The sequence below is a fragment of the Oncorhynchus mykiss genome, chromosome 30 (genome assembly GCF_013265735.2).
Source record: "Oncorhynchus mykiss isolate Arlee chromosome 30, USDA_OmykA_1.1, whole genome shotgun sequence".
Taxonomy (NCBI): domain Eukaryota; kingdom Metazoa; phylum Chordata; class Actinopteri; order Salmoniformes; family Salmonidae; genus Oncorhynchus; species Oncorhynchus mykiss.
Genome location: NC_050570.1, coordinates 27782242 through 27799908, shown reverse-complemented (window position 1 = coordinate 27799908; position 17667 = coordinate 27782242). Strand labels below are relative to the sequence as shown.

At 44.2% G+C, this 17667-nt stretch overlaps 1 protein-coding gene across 6 annotated transcripts in view; it reads left to right on the top strand.

The window, feature by feature from the left end:
- The first annotated feature begins 555 nt into the window (after positions 1–555).
- LOC110521652 (palladin) overlaps positions 556–17667 on the top strand; it is a 113995-nt gene continuing 96883 nt past the window's right edge. For 3 of the 6 annotated variants that reach the window (XM_036969025.1, XM_036969023.1, XM_036969026.1), the window contains exons 1-2: positions 557–793; positions 4394–5479. In XM_036969025.1, coding sequence (XP_036824920.1) covers positions 4395–5479 — 1085 coding nt within the window. In that variant the 5' untranslated portion in view covers positions 557–793; position 4394. Of the gene's footprint in view, positions 794–4393; positions 5480–17667 lie in introns of all 6 variants that reach the window. The other 3 variants (XM_036969024.1, XM_036969022.1, XM_036969027.1) reach the window with 2 other exon arrangements.

Here is a 17667-nt window from a genome sequence, read left to right as displayed (position 1 = left end):
CCAGACATGAATCCAATTGAGAATCTGTGGAAAGAACTGAAAACTGCTGTTCACAAATGCTCTCCATCCAACCTCACTGAGCTCGAGCTGTTTTGCAAGTAGGAATGGGAAAAAATGTCAGTCTCTCGATGTGCAAAACTGATAGAGACATACCCCAAGCGACTTACAGCTGTAATCGCAGCAAAAGGTGGCGCTACAAAGTATTAACTTAAGGGGGCTGAATAATTTTGCACGCCCAATTTTTCAGTTTTTGATTTGTTAAAAAAGTTTGAAATATCCAATAAATGTCGTTCCACTTCATGATTGTGTCCCACTTGTTGTTGATTCTTCACAAAAAAATACAGTTTTATATCTTTATGTTTGAAGCCTGAAATGTGGCAAAAAGTCGCAAAGTTCAAGGGTGCCGAAAACTTTCGCAAGGCACTGTATATTGTAATCAGTGGAAAGTATCACTCCCCTGCGGTTTTCTCATATATCCCCCCCTCTCGCTCTTTCTTATTCTCTCTCTCTCTCCTCTCTCTCAGCAGCATTCTGGCTGTGAAACCTGAGCCCGATGCCAAATATAACCTGACACAGTGAGTGGTCAAACGCTGGGACAGATGGGACACAGCAGGCTACTCTGGAGGCACCGCTCAAGTGGCCCTAGACCCGCTCACAGTGCTCCCAGTCCCTGCACGACCGAAAAAGCTACTCTGCTGGAAGGAGACGCTTCTGACTTTCTCACACACAGATCATCTTAAGAGAAATCTGGAAACACTAGACTGGTACAATACCTTTGGACAAAAACTTGAAGGTAAGGCTGTTATTGACCATTTATTGTTGACAATATTAGTAGAATACCCTGGAGATGTTGTTTCCTGCATTTAATCAGCAACCACGAGATCCTTCGAACTTCCCACTGGTCACAGACGTCAATTCAACGTCTATTCCACATTGGTTAAAGTTAATTTCACATGACATGGAAACATCATTGATTTAACCAGTATGTGCCCAGTGGGTTGTGATCAGAAAGACGCTTAGAGAAAACTATAGACGTGTATTTACTGTTAGTGAATGCGGGGGTATTCACTTTGCGTTTGAGATCCAGTTAGTGTCAGAACTGCAAGGAAAATGTGGTTATTTTCACTCAGTATTACCATTACATCAAAGTACATTACAAAGTCAATAATAAGTAAGTCGTTATTGAACAGTGATAGCCTAATTTATGTACTCTGTTCTATTCTGTCATTGACAACATGTACAATGACCACTGGCAGTGGCCATTGACTTTTTTGTCAATCAGTTTAAAATATTAAAAACATATTCTCCATTCATAATGTATCAATCTTGTATAGATTACTTATTTTCCACATGGAAAATGACAGGCTCTGAAGAGAATAGTGTCCCTTGTGTGCCTGACTTTGAATACATATGTGTGTATGTATCTGTGTGTCCTGTGTGAGCTCCTGTATGTGCTTTAAACACACACACTGTAGTGTGTGTGTTTAAAGGGGATGTTTTTTTAGGATGGAATTGTACTGCTGCTGTGAAACTTAGCCCAAGTGGAATAAAAACAACAACAGCTGTTCTCCTGGACGCCATGGCAGGCAGAATGTCACACTTGTATATACCACACTGACACACAAACACACTCAGTTTTATACAGACGAGCCAATTGCATACAAGTCTGTACAGTACCATCATCTACAATATAGCCATGGAGCTCACATGTAGATGTAGCCTACTGTACATAACACACAGAGCCTTGCTTGAGATATTGATCACTGCCAGGGTTAGGTAGGTTACTTTCTAAATGTAATCCGTTACAGTTAATAGTTATCTGTCCAAAATTGTAATCAGTAACATAACTTTTGGATTACCCAAACTCAGTAACGTAATCTGATTACATTCAGTTACTTTTAGATTACTTTCCCCCTAAGAGGCATTAGAAGAAGACAAAAATGTATGTTACCAATTGAACAAAATCTTTTGCAAGATAAATCAATGTTAAAGTTTACGTATCTGGCCATATATGTATGTTGCATTTTACTTTATGGGTTGGTTATGTAGGCTTCTTCTAACCCATCACTTTCTACTATATATAATAATACGATTAAATTACATATTTACATTAAAAATCAAAGTCTATCAGAATTCCAGTCATTCCAATAAATGTTATACCCTTTGATCTTCAAGAATAGCACTTGGAAATATGGAAGTGTAGATTATCCAAATTGTTTTACCTGAGCATAACCCCAAAACTAAGGACTTATTAGCCAGCCCTACTCTGTTGTTTGTGATTTTGTTTTCATGGAGGCCTGTAGAAATGTAACCACTCTCAGATTAATAGACAGAGCAATGGATACAAGGACTGACGATCCATGATATCAACATTATTGTTTTAACCATGTTATGAGGCTATACAGTGTTTGTTTACATTTACAATGTTTGCACACATTGGATAAAAACAAGCTTATATTTTGGGTTCTTATGGAGTGTGACAGTTCAACTAAGCTCATTAGGCATTTATAAGTTATATTCTTCAAGAATCAATGGATATGCAGTACCTGTCAAAAGTTTGGACACACCTACTCATTGAAGGGTTTTTCTTTATTTGTACTATTTTCTACATTGTAGAATAATAGTGAAGACATCAAAACTATGAAATAACACATATACATATATTTTATATTTGAGATTCTTCAAAGTAGCCACCCTTTGCCTTGATGACAGCTTTGCACACTCTTGATATTCTCTCAATCAGCTATGAGGTAATCACCTGGAATGCATTTCAATTAACAGGTGTGTCTTGTTAAAAGTTCATTTGTGGAATTTCTTTCCTTCTAAATGTGTTTGAGCCAATCAGTTGTGTTGTGACAAGGTAGGGGTGGTATACAGAAGATAGCCCTATTTGGTAAAAGACCAAGTTCATATTATGGAAAGAACAGCTCAAATAAGCAAAGAGAAATGACAGTCCATCATTACTTTAAGACATGAAGGTCAGTGAATCCGGAAAACATCAAGCACTTTGAAAGTTTCTTCAAGTGCAGTCGCAAAAACCATCAAGAGCTATGATGAAACTGGCTCTCATGAGGACCACCAAAGGAAAGGAAGACCCAGAGTTAACTCTGCTGCAGAGGATAAGTTAAAGAGAGTTACCAGCCTCAGAAATTGCAGCCCAAATATATGCTTCACTGAGTTCAAGTAACAGACACATCTCAACATCAACTGTTCAGAGGAGACTGTGTGAATCAGGCCTTCATGGTCAAATTGCTGCAAAGAAACCACTATTAAAGGACACCAATAAGAGGAAGATACTTTTTTTGGGCCAAGAAACACGAGCAATGGACATTAGACCAGTGGAAATCTGTCCTTTGGTCTGATGAGTCCAAATTTCAAATTACTTGGTTCCAACTGCCATGTCTTTGTGAGACGCAGAGTAGGTGAACGGATGATCTCCGCATGTGTGGTGCCCACCATGAAGCATGGAGGAGGAGGTGTGATGGTGTGAGGGTGCTTTGCTGGTGACACTGTCGGTTATTTATTTAGAATTCAAGGCACACTTAACCAGCATGGCTACCACAGCATTCTGCAGCAATACGCCATCCCATCTGGTTTGCCCTTAGTGGGACTATCATTTGTTTTTCAACAGGACAATGACCCAACACACATCCAGGCTGTGTAAGGGCTATTTGACCAAGAAGGAGAGTGATGGAGTGCTACATCAGATGACCTGGCCTCCACAATCACCCAACCTCAACCCAAATGAGATGGTTTGGGATGAGTTGAACCACAGAGTGAAGGAACTCCTTCAAGACTGTTGGAAAAACATTCCTCATGAAGCTGGTTGAGACAATGCAAAGCTGCCATGAAGGCAAAGGGTGGATACTTTGAAGAATCTAAAGTACTTTTTTGGTTACTACATGATTCCGTATGTGTTATTTCATAGTTTTGATGTCTTCACTATTATTCTACAATGTAGAAAATAGTGAAAATAAAGAAAACCCTTGAATGAGTAGGTGTGTCCAAACTTTTGACTGGTACTGTATATGTTAACTTTCGTAACTCTATGCTTGCAGTGAATTGTTGCAGAGAGACATAGATGGAAAAGAATAAGGAAGTGAGAGGAGAGTCAGGGAAATATACAGTTAGGGTGAGAATAGAGGGAGGGATGGTGACAAATGCCAGTCAAGTTCACTTTGACCTCCGGAAAGCCCTTTGTAAATACCCACCAGCTGTGCTGAAAGAATTTTAGCTTGAGTCATCACAACTGAGCAACTGTTGGTTTGTGAGGGAGTGTGGGTTTATTTTATTCAGATGACTATACTGTGGATGTGTGTATTGCTTATCATTAGTGTCTTACTGTATCTACAATGTTAACTGAATGTCATGTTTGTGTGTGTGTGTGTTACAGGATGCAGGACGGGAGATGGAACCAGTCCCTCCCCCCCTCTCTGCTTATGAAGGATGGGGGTGGGGTTCTAGAAGGAGACAGGGGCGTGTTCTCGGAGGCTTCGTCTGATGGGGATCTGTACCTGGACTCTATGGCGGAGCTGGACGCTGGTGACAGTGACTTTCCAGACCTTACTGCCTTTCTCAGCCAAGACGAGATCAACCGCAGCCTGGACCTGGCCTGGGAGGCCTTCAGTGATGCAGAAGACTGGGTGGACCCTGTCTCCCCAATTCCCAAAACCCAGGAGCCGGCTCTCCACTACCACCCCTCCCTTGCCCCCTTCAATACCACAGAATACCTGACCAAAAGCCCCTGCTTCCCCCATCAGACAAAAGTCTCAGCCATGGACGACAGCCACTCAGTCAAAGTCACCTCCAGCCAGAGTGTCCACCTCAGCAGGCCCATACAGGCCACCTTCGAAGCCACGGCCTCGCCTGAGAAGTTTGTCTGTCACAAGAACATCACCCCAGTCTATAAACAGGACAAGCCCCGGCTGGTCCATGAGGGCTTGGAGCTGAATGAACGGGCTGCCTCAGCCACAGAGTTCTGCAGCCGTGCCGCCACCTTCATCGAGGAGCTGTCCTCCATCTTTAAAGGCTCCTCTCGGCTGGAGCAACAGGGGGAGGAAGACTCCTCCTCTCCCGACAGCGGGTACCTGTCTCCTAAGAGCCACCGGCTTGCCCCCCGGGGCTTTGCCTCTGTCCCTCCACAGCCTTTCATCCAACAGGTGGTGGCGCAGCAGGGACAGCCAGGTCTGGGTACCCAGCCAGCAAGCATGGTGGGCGTAACGGGTGTGACGGGTGTCCCTCCACTGAGTGTGACCAGGGTGCCAGTTGTCTCTGGTCTAATGAGTGTGAATGAGTTTATGGGAGAGCAGCAGCACAGTGGAGCCCAGTTGATGGGGGAGCAGCACAGTGGAGCTCAGTGTGTAGATGGAGACCTGTCGCTGCCACACTTCATACAGAAGCTGAAGAGTCAGGAGGTGGCAGAGGGACACCCCATCAGACTGGAGTGCAGGGTGGCAGGAAACCCTCAGCCACTGGTCAGGTATGGAGACTGGTGCTTGGTGGAAGACTGCTTTGGTTGTGTTCATATTAGTGATGAGTGATATTAGAATGAGAGAGTTAACACCAGTGGTAGCGCAAAGAGGTGGTTTATTCATGCATGCATTATCCGTATGGTAAATATGACTGCTGAATTTGTTCTTTAACAACACTTACATTCACTCATGCTTATTTATACGCTACTGTAGCCTCCTGAGTGGTGCAGCGGTCTAAGGCACTGCATCTCAGTGCTATCTGTGTCACTACAGATCTTGGTTAGATCTCAGGCTGTGTCACAGCCGGCCATGACCGGGAGACCCATGAGGCGGCACACAATTGTCCCAGCGTCGACCGGGTTAGGGGAGGGTTTGGCCGGCCAGGATGTCCTTGTCCCATCGCGTTCTAGCGACTCCTATGGAGGGCCGGGCGCATGCACGCTGACACGGTCGCCAGGTGTACAGTGTTTCCTCCGACACATTGGTGCGGTTGGATTCTGGGCTAAGCAAGCATTGTGTCAAAGAAGCAGTGTGGCTTGGCTGGGTTGTGTTTCGGAGGAGGCACGGCTCTCGACCTTCGCCTCTCCCATGCAGCCATGGGACAAGATTGTAACTACCAATCGTGAAGAAAAAAGGGTGAAAAAAAAGATATATACAAAATCAAACATATGTATACGCTACTGTATATCTATTTATCCTTTAATTGAGATCTCCAATGTAATGTGTTGCCCATGTGATGCAGTGGGTAAAGATTAGAACGCTGGCATCCTTCCTTCCGTTACTGGAAAGTACAGTCACAGAAACTATATTTAGTCCTACAGTTCCAAGACAGTTGATCCTCTGGTTTGTCCCGACACCAATGTCCTTCCCCCCTAAGGGAAGTGGATCCCCAGGGTGGAGACTTTTGAAAAGATCCCCCTCTGGAAGACGGTCAATTGAAACACACGGCCTCCCCGTTTGGAGACAAACATGTGGTGACTTTGGAGTTTTATTCCGAGAGGATTTGGATGTATGGCGAACAAGATCCAACTGAAACACTAACGCGCTCATACTCACATAGACTGATGTCAGCGGTATGACGCTCAGCCTTCGGTCAGAGATAGGGTTGCTGGCTGTGGGAGATTGGGGGAACGGGAGGAGGTAGGAGTTGAGAGCTGTTGGGTGTCGAGAAAGCCTCCTTGGAACACCTGCTGCGTGATTGGGAGAGTTCCACTGTGTTTAACCATAGAGTAACCAATAAGCCTTGTGACCAGGTGCTAGTGGAGGCGCTGTCAGGTCAGGGAGTTTGTGCCTGGGCAGTCGTTCTGCTCCATTTGAAAATACAGCACCCCCTGGCTGTAGGGATTTGGATCAGTCCAAATACAGATGATGAGAGTCCTGGGGGCTGTGGTTCTGACATGGTTCTCTCCTCTGCTGGTGGGCTATAAGGGGCCTCTTCCTCGGCTGTATAAATAGTCTCCAGGCCAACAGGAGCCAGGAATGTAGTAAGCAATATCATTACACAGCGTTTTCCGTCACCACACTCTCCACATCTTCACCTCTCCACACCTTCTTGGGAAATATGAAGGATGTAGTGTAGTGTTGTTTACCACTAGGAAACGGGAGAAGGGAGACAGACATGGAGAGGGGGAGAGGCTAATATAGACTGAGACTGGAATAGGACTAGGTCTCAGATCATTTTGGTTTGTTTTGTGTTGTCTTTGACCTATATGCAGTTTATTTGTGTCTGAATGTTGCTTGTATAATCAGTCTTGGATTGTGATTTTGATGTTTACAAGTCAGGAATTGTCTGAATTTTTGATATAAGACTGAGGTCTTGTTTACTCCAGTCTTGGGGATCCAGATAGAACATGGTTCACCCAGATGTTTTGTCACTTATCCTGCAGATAACGACTTTTGAGGCCTGTTTTGTTTTCTGTCTATTGACACTAGGTGGCACTGTGGTATTTATCATTCAGAAAGATGTTGCACAATGTCTTCAGTGTCCCCATTGGAATCTGCACTATACCAAGTGGCATCCCAGTAATAAATGAATATGTTGACAACATGTTGACATATATGTATAAGAACATCTACTGGTGTTAGTTTCACGTGCACTGAGAAATGTCAGGGGTTTTATATCATGTTTACATACCCTACATTACGGTACTCATCTTATATGTATATACTGTACTCTGTACCATCTCCTGCATCTTGACTATGCCGCTCAGCCATTGCTCATCCATATATTTATATGTACATATTCTTATTCATTCCTTTGCACTTGTGTGTATAAGGTAGTTGTTGTGAAATTGTTAGATCACTTGTTAGATATTACTGCACGGTCGGAACTAGAAGCACAAGCATTTCGCTACACTCGCATTAACATCTGCTAACCATGTGTTTGTGACCAATACAATTTGATTTGATTTGATTTTCCACCACAACATTCAGTCAACTGCTTCACTTGTGTTGTGCATGTTTTGTGTTCGCCAGGGAAATGGATGGTGTAGCAGAGTAAACTCTACGGGGTTAGAAGGCTGAGCTACAGCCTCTGACTGAGGCTTTCATGAACATACTTTTCTTGAAGTGTTCCCCTGCTCTTCATCCATCTCTCTCACCAGGACAGACACACAATAACAGTCAGACTCCCCCAGGGACTGTTTTGTGGTGGAAAGGGAACAGCTCTTCTCCTGGTCAGGACTATATGAGACAATGCTGTCAGGGAAATGTTGAGGACCAAAGATTCCATGTCAAATGAAGAACACTTCCCCTGAATCAATATTCTCAGTCCTGGGCTGGCCCTAGTTTTAATACACCATAACAAGTAATCTACCCTCTGCCTTATAATGCAACTACTCCTGACAATCCAACTGTAAGTAGCCTTGCACGAGCCGGAATGGCTCATAGGATCAGGAATATATCTGTAGCATGAGGCAGCTTGATGTACAAGTAAACCCCCTGAACAGACCGCTAGTCTATCTCCTTAATGCTGAGTGCCAAGCAGAGATGCATTGGGTCCCATTTTTACATTCTTTGGTATTACTCGGCCAGCCTCACAATCTCAGGGCGGACACTAACCACAAGGCCACTGAGTGGTTAGAAGCATCGTCATTTGAGCTGTATGCTACAGGACCCCTTTACAATAGGGACAATCAATTCCAGGTGTGGAGAGACATGTCATGTATGTAAACATTGGGTTTGGCATAGCAGACAGTGTATATCGCCCCCAGGCCTTGTAGGTGCTGTATAGATTTATGCATGCCGGGTTTGCTTACACAGGCCAAGTGGGGTCTGCGTGTGTGTGTGTGTGAGGATTTTAAGGATGAAGATACCTCCGTGTGTGTGTGTGTGTCACATCCGTTCCCTGCAGTTGTACCCCAGGAGCTTGCAGGGGTTTTGGGAATTACCCTGTAATGTGATACCTAGGATGATTTACTGCTGTAAAGTACCGCAGGGATGCTTTGATTCACAATTTCAGGAACAGTAATCAACTGCTGCCTCCCCACCCAGGAGCAAACGGTCAGATCTAGATTTTACAGAATGGACAACATTCCTAGCTTACATATACCTTGCTATTTAATTGGAACATTTTAACAATGACCTATAAATGAACATCTTATGTGATGTATTTATTTGAGTTGCAGATTATCTCCCTGGAAGCCCTCTGTAAAAACCTGGCCGCAGAGATAACCTCAGTAATATGGCCATGGTTTATTATCTGTCATAACAAGGTTTTAGGAAGGGTCATGGGTCATGGCTCTAACTCCTTGGTCAAGCACATCAACCTGCTAATCTTCTCAAATGAGATACCCCCCCCCCCCCCCCCCCTTATCGCTTTATGGACACGTGATGTACGTACTGGATGTGTGGATGGATGTGGGTCTCCAAGATAATCATCATTGGACTGTTCACTACCCTGCAGCAAGCTTGTCTCAAAGGGCCATACTCACGCACACATGTATGTGTTTTCTATGTTTTCCAGAGGATAACTATTATTTCTCCTACCCTTTGTTCCTCATGACCCTCATTTCAATGGCTAATTGTCTCTATTGTGAGTGTGTTCTTATATACATGTTTGTGTGTTTGAGTTTTTATCTTCCTTTACTTCCCACCAGTCTGTCTTTAATGGTTGCTCCCCATTTTAACAGTAATTTCCCCTGGGCAGGTGCTTTGATGGGGTTGCCAGGTCTTTGCAGGAGATCCCCTTCCTCACCTCTAAAAATGCCTTTTGCACATTCACTCTCAGGGTAACGAGTTGGTGATGCGGTAGTAGTGCCAACATTTCACATGCTCACTGGGACAGTCATTCCTGGTGGCTGGGCGCGGTCCCCCATGGTCGCGGGCGACTGCAGTTGTCTGTGTTCTTGGTGGGAGAGTCCTACGGTCCCCGAGCGCTTGGTATTTCTCAGTGTACATTTCGGCTCCTCAAACACACTGGTTTATACTGAGAGAGGCCTGTTTGGCATCAGGGTTGTGTGTGTGTGTGTGTGTGTGGACACCTCCTCTAAAGGCCTGGTTATATTAGCAGCTTGTTGTTTTTGGATACCTTTCCCAGAGAGAGGTGACTCCTTAACTGTATGTTCAGAAGAGTAGAAGAGAATCCATCTTTAATTGTTGGATGTGCTATTTAAGGCTTCCCGTGTAATGTTCTTTCTTGTCATCACCATAACTGCTTGCCGTACAAAGCATTTTCTAAACTGTCCTTGGAGTAGAGAGTCGGTAGTGAGACGTAGAAGGAGACAGCTGTGGGGAAGAAGCCTTGGCTGCATGGGATAAACCAAACACACACAACCCCAGAGGAAACTTGAGGAAGATGAGAAGCTAGAGAGGAATTTTGAGCTGAAATCCAAACAAGGCAGCGTTTCCAACACTGCTGGGAGCACACGCCATTCGCTACGCTGATGTTGGAATTTGTCATCAAATATAGGATTCTTGTTTAAATTAAACGTTCCCATTTTGTACAGACTGTTTACTCACACATGCCTAAAAAAATGTTTTCCCACCTAGTAGAACAGGTGACTAAGCTATATATATATTTATTTAACCTTTATTTAACTAGGCAAGTTAGTTAAAGAACACATTGTTATTTACAATGACGGCTTACCAAAAGGCAAAAGGCCTCCTGCTGGGACGGGGGCCTGGGATTAAATATATATATGCAACATAAATATAGGACAAAACACACATCACAACAAGAGAGACAACACAACACTACACAAAGAGAGACTTAAGACAACAACATAGCAAGGCAGCAACACATGACAACACAGCATGGTAGCAACACAACATAACAACAACAACATGGTAGCAACACAACATGGTAGCAGCACAAACCATGGTACAAACATTATTGGGCACAGACAACAGCACAAAGGGCAAGAAGGTAGAGACAGCAATTCATCACACAAAGCAGCCAGTACTGTAAGTAAGGGTGTCCGTGATTGAGTCTTTGAATGAAGAGATTGAGATAAAACTGTCCAGTTTCAGTGTTTGTTGCAGCTCGTTCCAGTCACTAGCTGCAGAAAACTGAAGAGGAGAATAGAGTGCAGTAACGTGTCCTATAAGGAGCATTGGTGGCAAATCTGATGGCCGAATAGTAAAGAACATCTAGTCGCTCGAGAGCACCCTATAAATCTATAAATTATGTCTCCGTAATCTAGCATGGGTAGGATGGTCATCTGAATCAGGGTTAGTTTGGCAGCTGGGGTGAAAGAGGAGCGATTACGATAGAGGAAACCAAGTCTAGATTTAACTTTAGCCTGCAGCTTTGATATGTGCTGAGAGAAGGACATTGCACTGTCTAGCCATACTCCCAAGTACTTGTATAAGGTGACTACACAAAATATAAGTATAAGACTGTATCATCTGCTGCCTGAGCTACAGTATCTTGTTGATGTAAATTGAGAAGAGCGTGGGGCCTAGGATCGAGCCTTGGGGTACTCCCTTGGTGATAGGCAGTGGCTGAGACAGCAGATTTTCTGACTTTATACACTGCACTCTTGAGGGGTAGTTAGCAAACCAGGCCAAAGACCCCTCAGAGTCACCAATACTCCTTAGCCGGCCCACAAGAATGGAATGGTCTACCTTATCAAAAGCTTTGGACAAGTCAATACAAAGAGCAGCACATTATTGCTTAGAATCAAGGGCAATGGTGACATCATTGAGGACCTTTAAGGTTGCAGTGACACATCCATAACCTGAGGGGAAACCAGATTGCATACCGGAGAGAATAATATAGACATCAAGAAAGCCAGTCAGTTGATTTTTGACGAGTTTTTCCTGTAACAGTTAGGATCAGCTTGATCTCCCCTTTAAATAAAGGACAAAGAGAGACACGTTAAAGAGGTTGGAGATCTGGTTGGCGATATGGTTGGCGATGATAGGGGCAGCAACCTTAGCCTTTTTTGGATAGGGGGCAGCATTTTCACTTTTGGATGAATAGCGTGCCCAGAGTGAACTGCCTCCTACTCTGTCCCAGATGCTAATATATGCATATTATTATTACTATTGGATAGAAAACACTCTGAAGTTTCTAAAACTGTTTGAATGATGTCTGTGAGTATAACAGAACTCATATGGCAGGCAAAAACCTGAGGAAAATCCAATGGGAAATCTGAGGTTTGTAGCTTTTTAAAGCTTGGCCTACCGAATAAACAGTGTCTATGGAGTCAAGTTGCACTTTCTACGGCTTCCACTAGATGTCAAACGTCTTTAGAAACTTGTTTCAGGCTTCTGCTATAAAGGAGGGGGGAATGGGAGCTGAATGAGTCAGTGGTCTGGCAGAATGTCTCAGGCTTGTGACGCGCGCTCCCGACAGATTTAGCTCTCGTTCCAGTGCTTTTCTTCAGATATAGGAATTCTCCGGTTGGAACCTTATTGATGATTTATGTTAAAAATATCATAAAGATTGATTCCATACATCGTTTGACTTGTTTCTACGACCTGTAACAGAACTTTTTGAGTTTTTGTCTGGACGAAGTGCTTCCACCTCATGAAGATGGATTACTGGGCTGAACACGGTAACAACAAGTGGTTATTTGGACATAAATGATGGACTTTATGGAACAAATCAGTCATTTAATGTCGAACTGGGATTCCTGGGAGTGCCTTCTGATGAAGATCATCAAAGATAAGTTAATATTTATAGTGTTATTTCTAACTTCTGTTGACTCCAACATGGTGGATATTTCTTTAGCTGGATTGGGCTCTGAGCGCCATTCTCAGATTATGCTTTTTCCGTAAAGTTTTTTTGCGTTAAGGAGAAGTCTATCTTTAATTCTCTGAATAACACTTGTATCTTTTATCAATGTTTATTATGAGTATTTCTGCAAAATCAAAACATTACTGCACGTAACACGCCAATGTAAACTGAGATTTTGGGATATAAATATGCACATTATCGAACAAAACATACATGTATTGTGTAACATGATGTCCTATGAGTGTCATCGGATGAAGATCATCAAAAGTTAGTGATTCATTTTATCTATATTTCTGCTTTTTGTGATTCCTATCTTTGGCTGGAAAAATGTCTGTGTGTTTTTTTTGACTTGGCTATGACCTAACATAATCAATCATATGTTGTGCTTTCGCTGTAAAGCATTTTTTAAATTGGACACGATGGGTAGATTAACAAGATGTTTATCTTTCATTTGTTGTATTGGACTTGTTAATGTGTGAAAGTTACATATTTCTAAAAAATACTTTTGAATTTCGTGCGCTGCCTTTTGAGCGGAATGTTGTCGAGGGGTTCCGCTAGCGGAACGCCTGCCCTAGAAAGGTTAAAGAAGAAAGGGTCTAAACCATCTGACCCAGATGTTTTTTTGGGGTCAAGTTTAAGGAGCTCCTTTAGCACTTCGGACTCAGTGACTGCCTGCAGGGAGAAACTTGTTGGTAGAGTGTGATGTTGCTGTACTAGTAAAGAGAGAGAGTGGAGAGAGAGGGGGGGCAAGGAGAAGTTGGCAGAGTGTGATGTTGCTGTACTAGTAAAGAGAGAGGGGGGGGTAAAGGAGATGTTGGCAGTGTGATGTTGCTGTACTAGTAGAGAGAGAGTGGAGAGAGAGGGGGGGCAAGGAGAAGTTGGCAGAGTGTGATGTTGCTGTACTTGTAAAGAGAGAGAGTGGAGAGAGAGGGGGTAAAGGAGATGTTGGCAGTGTGATGTTGCTGTACTAGTAGAGAGAGAGTGGAGAGAGAGGGGGGGCAAGGAGATGTTGGCAGAGTGTGATGTTGCTGTACTAGTAAAGAGAGAAGGTGTGGAGAGAGGGGGGTAAAGGAGATGTTGGCAGAGTGTGATGTTGCTGTACTAGTAAAGAGAGAGAGTGGAGAGAGAGGGGGGGGTAAAGGAGATGTTGGCAGAGTGTGATGTTGCTGTACTAGTAAAGAGAGAGAGTGTAGAGAGAGGGGGGCAAAGGAGATGTTGCTGTACTAGTAAAGAGAGAGAGTGGAGAGAGGGGGGGGGTAAAGGAGATGTTGGCAGAATGTGATGTTGCTCTGCTAGTAAAGATAGAGAGTGGAGAGAGAGGGGGGGCAAAGGAGATGTTGCTGTACTAGTAAAGAGAGAGAGTGGAGAGAGGGGGGGCAAGGAGATGTTGGCAGAATGTGATGTTGCTGTACTAGTAAAGAGAGAGTGAAGAGAGAGGGGGGTAATGGAGATGTTGGCAGTGTGTGATGTTGCTGTACTAGTAAAGAGAGAGAGTCGAGAGAGAGGGGGGTAATGGAGATGTTGGCAGACTGTGATGTTGCTGTACTAGTAAAGAGAGAGAGTGGAGAGAGAGGGGGGGCAAGGAGATGTTGGCAGAATGTGATGTTGCTGTACTAGTAAAGAGAGAGAGTGGAGAGAGAGGGGGGGTAAAGGAGATGTTGGCAGAGTGTGATGTTGCTGTACTAGTAAAGAGAGAGAGTGGAGAGAGAGGGGGTAAAGGAGATGTTGGCAGAGTGTGATGTTGCTGTACTAGTAAAGAGAGAGAGTGGAGAGAGAGGGGGGGCAAGGAGATGTTGGCAGAATGTGATGTTGCTGTACTAGTAAAGAGAGAGAGTGGAGAGAGAGGTGGGTAAAGGAGATGTTGGCAGAGTGATGTTTCTGTACTAGTAAAGAGAGAGTGAAGAGAGGGGGGGGGTAAAGGAGATGTTGGCAGACTGTGATGTTGCTTTACTAGTAAAGAGAGAGAGTGGAGAGAGAGAGAGGGTGGTAAAGGAGATCTTGGCAGAATGTGATGTTGCTGTACTAGTAAAGATAGAGAGTGGAGAGAGAGGGGGGGTAAAGTAGATGTTGGCAGAGTGTGATGTTGCTGTACTAGTAAAGAGATACATTAGCTAGCTCTTCCTCTTTCTTTCCATTTAACAACAACCATAGCATGAGGTCATAGCATGAGGTCATAGCAGCCAGCTGACCCGACCCATTACTGACTCATGACGCAGTGGGACTGTAACACTGTTGCTGACTGTTTGGCCTATTTAAGCAGGGCCGTAATTTTTACATCCCCCTCATGGGCCCGTTTCATCTCCCTGGGAGGAGCGCAAGCTGGCATTTTCATACCTTTTGTTAGCGGTGAATGATGTCATATCATAGTTCTCAATAATGACAGAGCTCAAGATTCAAGGGTTGATCCTTACTGTATATGTGTGTGTAGTGGGGTCAGTAATGATAGAACAGGAGTTGAGGTTTGTGTGTGTGTGTGTGCATTGCTTTACCTTCATGTAGAGTATGACTGCGTCAGCAGAGGGGACCTTTAAGTAAGGTGTTTGTAGGCAGTCTGGGGTTTGCAGGCAGTCTGGGGTTTGCAGGCAGTCTGGGGTTTGCAGGCAGTCTGGGGTTTGCAGGCAGTCTGGGGTTTGCAGGCAGTCTGGGGTTTGCAGGCAGTCTGGGGTTTGCAGGCAGTCTGGGGTTTGCAGGCAGTCTGGTGTTTTCAGGCAGATGCGAAAGAGTCCGTTTTGGCGTAACAGGTCGTTCTCACTATCCTGTGGGTTGAAGGATGTGTGTGTGTGTATGTGAATATGTGCGTTTGTAAATACATGAGTAGATGTGTGCTGGTAGTTAACACCATGCTGTTTGGGAATGTAGTGAGGTAAACAAGTAAGAGCAATTGTCAGTCAGTCCATATGATCATTAAAGGTTGTGGCGTCATTACTACCGCTTTTATACAGACGTACAATTCATTCGATAATGTACAACACACATTGAACAATGGGGCACACACACACACACACACACACACACACACACACACACAGTAAGCTAACTCATCAGCAGTAAGGCCTTCCGATGGACACCTTCCACAGCTGTGCATCACCGGAGCTTTAACAGGCAGGAATGATGATGGGAGCCGTTGGTTCCCAGCCTCCCTCTTGGCCCCGGGCCCTGGACCCTGGCATCTGCTGGGCTGGAGACAGGGTGTGAAGTTTCTCCCCTGAAGGTGAGACTTTTCCAGCTCCGGTTCCAGTCTGGGAGCCTGGAGCATCAAGGACAGGGAGGGTCCTGCTGTGCTACGGCTCTTATCATCACACACAAACATCTACGCTAATCCTACATTCAGCTAGGAGAGGATTTTGTGAACAAGATGTTTTTGTTGTTGTTGTGCATATGATTGATTGTTTGAGTGCAGTAACAGCATTGCCTATAATTATAGGCCTACATCATTACCATACATGCTGTCTCTATGACTTAGTACATAGTGAATGGTTTGGTTTTGCTGATATTAAGGGCAATCTTGATGCCTGTGGTATAGTCAACTCAGGGTCAGTTCACAAAATGACTTACGCACCAAACCAGAGAGAGATTAAGTAGGAGTGAGGCGAGACAGGGGTAAAGAGAGAATGAAGAGGAGAGAGAGAGGGGGATTAACAGAGTTACACTTCTAGAAGTGCATTAGTTAGACATGATATGGAGAGTTAGGAGTAAAATACCAGATTTGATATTAAGTGTGTCTGTGGTCTGTGCCAGACAAAGGCAGCAGTTATGCGAGGCAGAAGGAGGGTAATGCTAGACTGCCTACAGACAGGAGAGGAGGACGAGGGACAGGACATAAATCTCCCACAGCTTCTTCAGATAATCTGAGTGTTCACTGTTCCTGTTCAGCTCTCAGGGTAAACACTCAGACACACACTTACACCCCCCCATCATCTGGAAACCCTGATCGCATCTCACCACACACTCACTGGCATACACACACTCACTGACATACACACACTCACTGGCATACACACACTCACTGACATACACACACTCGTGTAGCTCAGCATTCATCAGCTCACACACATCCAAAGTAGCCCTAAAGCACACAGATAATACCTCAAGCAGATACAAAGTACACCTCCAACACGAAGCCACAAGCAGGCTTCCAGGAACACACTTGGTTATAGAACCCAGATAGATCTTATGAACTTGGATGAATGGAGACTTGGATCTGCTTGAATATGCCACATCCCCTATAATCTTATTTCAAACAGAAGACTTTCAGTTCTGAGATCAGTTGTGTTGTGAGTCAGAGGTGCCCTGGGGACTGTTCTACAGCTGGGCCTGGTGCAGTACAGCACAGAGCTAGCCTACATTCCTGGGCTCACCTGCATAATGACTCCCTCCTGCCATTCATCATGCTTGATAAGGCACGACCATTAGATTCAGCTTACAGTAAGATGCCTTTTGATGTGTTATGTTTTGTGCTGTTTGTCGTGGGCTGGATTCTTGTGTGGCTGCCAGGACCCTGTATTTGATGAAGGGCTTTATCCAATTATGTCTGATATTTAAAACAAAGGAATTCTTCATGGAATTACCGCGTGTAGACTGTTCTGCTGCCTGCCTGTGTGTGTGGGAGAGTTTGTAGGTTGATGGTTTGTAAACGGTGTGCATGAGGGTGTATGTTTTTACCATGTGTGGGAATGGAAAATATTTTCCAATCATTTATTTCTGAACAGAATCAAAATAAAGTTCTGAAATGGTCCCAAAAAGTAACTTTTTAAAACCTCTGAAATCTGTTTTTAATGTATTTTTTACATTTACTGTAACTCAACATTAAATTACTTCATCAATGGATAGAGCAACTTGCTACGGAGCGGACAAACTACAGTATGTACATGCATTGGACAAACAAGTGTGGTGTAGGGTGTGACTGAAATGTTGCGGGTGAGGAGAGCACTGAACATGAAGCTCTGGGCATCTTGTTGTTATGACATGCATTATCTGAATTAGGCCTACAGAATTATACCTACGGAGGAGCGG